Source organism: Emiliania huxleyi, assembly GCF_000372725.1.
Source record: "Emiliania huxleyi CCMP1516 chromosome Unknown EMIHUscaffold_1693, whole genome shotgun sequence".
Lineage (NCBI taxonomy): Eukaryota > Haptophyta > Isochrysidales > Noelaerhabdaceae > Emiliania > Emiliania huxleyi.
This window is the reverse complement of record NW_005200888.1, coordinates 1-4,570: the sequence shown is the minus strand read 5'-3', so window position 1 is coordinate 4,570 and position 4,570 is coordinate 1. Positions and strand designations below refer to the sequence as shown.

The 4,570-nt window shown below is 65.9% G+C and overlaps 1 protein-coding gene across 1 annotated transcript; it reads right to left on the bottom strand.

Annotated features, from left to right (window-relative positions):
• Positions 1–3: 3 nt before the first annotated feature.
• Positions 4–4,158, bottom strand: EMIHUDRAFT_123006 (hypothetical protein; the record flags this gene model as incomplete). Its single annotated transcript, XM_005784644.1, has 3 exons — positions 4–728; positions 1,743–2,504; positions 2,851–4,158. Coding segments are annotated over 3 exons (2,795 nt in total), but the record flags the coding sequence as incomplete, so codon positions are not given.
• Positions 4,159–4,570: the final 412 nt, after the last annotated feature.

Below are 4,570 nucleotides of genomic sequence, written 5' to 3'. Positions count from 1 at the left end.
GACTCTGCATAGTTGCCGAAGACGCCGTCGCCCCGCTGGTACGGGTTGGTGTCCGGATCGTGCGCCCGCGTCGGGTCCCTGCAGCCGAGCCTCACCTCCATGACCTTTGCCGAGGCGCCGAAGGCGCGTGCGACGTTCGTGACGTGAGTGTTGAGGGATGCGTGCCCCGTGGCCAACCAGCCGCCGTAGTTGCATCCGTCCCAGTGCGTGCCGCTGAGGTGCTCGAATAGCGACAGCGTGCGCGGCACTCGCGCCTCGCCGATGTCGCACGGGACGCACCCCGGGAGCCTCGTACGGTGGTAGATGCACACCGAGTTAGGGCCCACGCCGACGCAGCGCGTGGCGAGGGTGATGGCGCCCTTGGGGTGGTTGAGGTAGCCCTGCGCCTCGTGGAGCCACGCCTTGTCGTTCAGCTCGACGTCCTTGTGGACGACGTCGATGCCGAGCACCGCGCCTGCCCCGAGTTGCTTCGTCGAGCGGAAGTGCGCTCGCGTCGCCAGGTGTACCTTCGGGTCGTTGACGATGGCGTCGAACATGTCTTGCTGCAGGGCGTTGTTGGCGACGTGCTGGAAGTGGCGCCCCGAGACCTGCTCGATCCCCTTGTAGTCGACGGAGCCGTCGTCCGCGACGATCTTGTTGTTTTTTTTTACAATCGCTGTGAACCCAGCCACGTATGGTGTACAACACAGCGGTGAGAAGAGGGCCGCCGCCGCCGCGCCGGGGCGGTCCTACGCGCGCTACGGGGTACCGGTACACCTCAGACGCACGTACCTCCAGTGTGTGCGATGGTTTCTAGAGCAGGCTCTATACCTTCTACATTCACAGGGTGGGCTTCGGGCATGGACCCCAGGCGAAGTCAAGGCGATGGTTTCTAGAGCAGGCTCTAGATAAAGTTGCCTTGACCGCCGGAGGTGGTCCACGGCGATCAACGGGCTGGGCCTACGGCGGCTATCCTCAACGAGCACGAGGTGATCTCGCGATTGCCGCCGGGCGGGGTCTCCAAGTAAACTCCCGTAAGTTTCTACTAATGAGCGTTACTTGTTTGTGGTCCGCTCTACCGACCGCCACAAACGTTGGTGGACCGACTCGTTGTGCCCCTTCTACCATCGTGCTGAGCGGTCCCTCGCCAACGTGTGAGTGAATTTTGTGTGTCCCTCCCTGCCCTCCCGGGATGAGTGGGTGTTTGTGCGCGCGTGCAATTGAGCTTTAAATCCCGACTATAATTGAGCCGACTATGCAACCATGGATGGCTACCTTCTACATTCACAGGGTGGGCTTCGGGCATGGACCCCAGGCGAAGTCAAGGCGCGCTGTACGCGCAGATACGAGAGATAGCAGAGTCCAGAGAGGAGAGAGGGCCTTTAGGCGTTAGGAACGTGTGTCATGTGAGCACAGTGGTCCGCACAAAGAGCTCTCACAGAGGAGACGCTCGACGTTTACGACGAGGCCAAGTCCGTTAAGAGAGCTAAAACTACTTAGTTATTATAGTACAGTTGACATCAGCGTTCACCACTCCGAGAGGTCAGGCTGGGCTCAGAGATCAGAGTACGCACGTATGGCAAGATGAATGGAGGCTCTTGACGTCCCCATTAATCACTGCCGCCCGACCCATTTGTACAGGGCCACAAACAGCGTCTTTAAGTTGACGGGTTGGAGGGAATCCCCGCCCGTGCCGGGAACAGTTCGTCCGAGTCATGCGGGAGCCAGGTGTCCCAGCTCGCGTCAAATCCGAGGAAGCGCACCTTCGCCTTGCGTGCGCGGACCGCGATCACCTTGGCTTCCCACCTAGCAGTGGGGTGGTCTGGCGGCGCCCATGCCACCTCCACCGCCTCACCCTTGGTCCGCTTCGTCGAGCGCCACAATGCGGAGGGCCGCTCCTCGTAAGGGCGCAGCTGCGTGAGTGGCCTCCACTCGTCTTCACCCTCGTCCTCGTACCCGCGATAGCGCACGAGCACCAGCCCGTTGGCGGCGCTGAACGCCAGCGCGTCGGCCTGCCACCACGCGTGGCGCATCTCGTCCGCATTGTCGAGCTTGTTGTCGTCCGCCCACCCCTTGGCCTCGAGCCCGTCGCGCCCGCCGAGTAATGCGCGGTAGAGTGCCTGCCAGTCGCGCTGAACACCGGGCAGGGCACCCTGGAGGCGAACCCGGCGGCTGAGCGCAGAGCACCAGAGCTGAGCGCGGTGCCGCATGTACACCTCCAAGAGCGCAGCGCAGGCGGCGGCGCACGCCACGAAGCTGGCCGGCGGTGCGCTGGCTGCGAGGTGCTCGAGCACGAGGGCGTGTATCTCGGCGGGCAGACCCATCAGCCGCTGCACGCGCCGTCCGTGGATGAGCTTGTGCCTGGGCCGCGTCCTTGACGCCGTCGCTGGTTGTGCCTCTCTACTCCCTTCTACGGCTGCATTCGACATCTCGACCGCCTGGCGTCCCGCGTACTCGTCCTCCGCTGCATCGGTCGCAGCCGATGCCTCCGCGCCAAAATGGCGCGCGTACAGCAGCGCACCCTCCTGCGCCGTCGCGGTGCAGCCAATATGCTGCTTTCTCCCATCAACCCTGCGGCTCACCGCAAAGCCGTTGCCATTCGAGTTTGCGTACACGCACTTCGAACCCGGTGCTGGCGCGCGACGAGCGCACCAGTGTCAAACCCTCTGCCGCCGCTGCCTGCTCCGCCTCCGCCGCCCCTGCCGCCGCTGCCGCCGCTGCCGCCGCTGCCGCCGCTGCCGCCGCTGCCGCTGCTGCCGCCGCTGCTGCGGACGCCTCCGTTCCCAGCTCGCGCGCGTACAGCAGCGCTCCCTCCTCCGCCGTCGCGGTGCAGCCAATATGCTGCATTCTACCATCAACCCTGCGGCTCACCGCAAAGCCGATGCGTTTCGACTTTGCGTACACGCCTTCGAACCCGGTGCTGGAGCGCGACGAGCGCACCAGTGTCAAACCCTCTGCCGTCGCTGCCTGCTCCGCCTCTGCCGCCGTCATAGACTCGGCCGCCGCCGCTGCCGCCGCTGCTGCGGACGCCTCCGTTCCCAGCTCGCGCGCGTACAGCAGCGCACCCTCCTCCGCCGTCGCGGTGCAGCCAATGTACTGCATTCTACCATCAACCCTGCGGCTCACCGCAAAGCCGATGCGTTTCGAGTTTGCGTACACGCCTTCGAACCCGGTGCTGGCGCGCGACGAGCGCACCAGTGTTAAGCCCTCTGCCGCCGCTGCCTGCTCCGCCTCCGCCGCCGTCATAGGCTCGGCCGCCGCCCCTGCCGCCGCTGCTGCGGACGCCTCTGTTCCCAGCTTGCGCGCGTACAGCAGCGCTCCCTCCTCCGCCGTCGCGGTGCAGCCAATGTACTGCGTTCTACCATCAACCCTGCGCTTCACCTTAAAGCCTCTCCCCTTCGACGTTGCGTACACGCCTTCGAACCCGGTGCTGGAGCGCGACGAGCGCACCAGTGTCAAACCCTCTGCCGTCGCTGCCTGCTCCGCCTCCGCCGCCGTCATAGACTCGGCCGCCGCCGCTGCCGCCGCTGCTGCGGACGCCTCCGTTCCCAGCTTGCGCGCGTAAAGCAGCGCACCCTCCTCCGCCGTCGCGGTGCAGCCAATATGCTGCTTTCTCCCATCAACCCAGCGGCTCACCGCAAAGCCGTTGCCTTTCGAGATTGCGCACACGTTTTCGAACCCGCTTCTGGAGCGCGACGAGCGCACCAGTGTTAAGCCCTCTGCCGTCGCTGCCTGCTCCGCCTCCGCCGCCGTCATAGACTCGGCCGCCGCCCCTGCCGCCGCTGCCGCCGCCCCTGCCGCCGCTGCCGCCGCTGCTGCGGACGCCTCCGTTCCCAGCTTGCGCGCGTACAGCAGCGCTCCCTCCTCCGCCGTCGCGGTGCAGCCAATGTACTGCGTTCTACCATCAAGCTTGCGCATCACCCTAAAGCCGCTCCCCTTCGACCTTGCGTACACGCCTTCGAACCCGGTGCTGGAGCGCGACGAGCGCACCAGTGTCAAGCCCTCTGCCGTCGCTGCCTGCTCCGCCTCCGCCGCCGTCATAGACTCGGCCGCCGCCCCTGCCGCCGCTGCTGCGGACGCCTCCGTTCCCAGCTCGCGCGCGTAAAGCAGCGCTCCCTCCTCCGCCGTCGCGGTGCAGCCCTCTGCCGCCGCTGCCTGCTCCGCCTCCGCCACCGTCATCTCGTGGTTCGGCCACCAAACGCAGGGTTTTAGCTCCGAGAGGTTTGGTCGGTGTGGAGCGGAGCCCGTATTGTACGAGTAGGCCTGTCGATCGCGACGGCCTTGGTTCCCACCTCCCGGCCACCTGCAGCCCGCTCGCAGGTAGCCATCCGATAAGCCATTCACAGCGACAGCTGTGACGGCGCCTCACGTGCTCGGCTTTCACAAAGTCGATCGCCGATCTCCTTGCTCGCGAGCGATGCACGCTGCCCCGCTGCGTTTGCTCGCTCGCTCACACTGCACGATTCGCAGGTACTCCTGCGCCGCGCGCGCCGCGCCTCGCGCCGCGCGCCTCCTCCGCCCGGCGGCAGCTCGGCTGCTGCGCGCGGAGGCTCTTCCTGGCACCGCCGCGGTGCTGTGCGTTTGTTGGTGG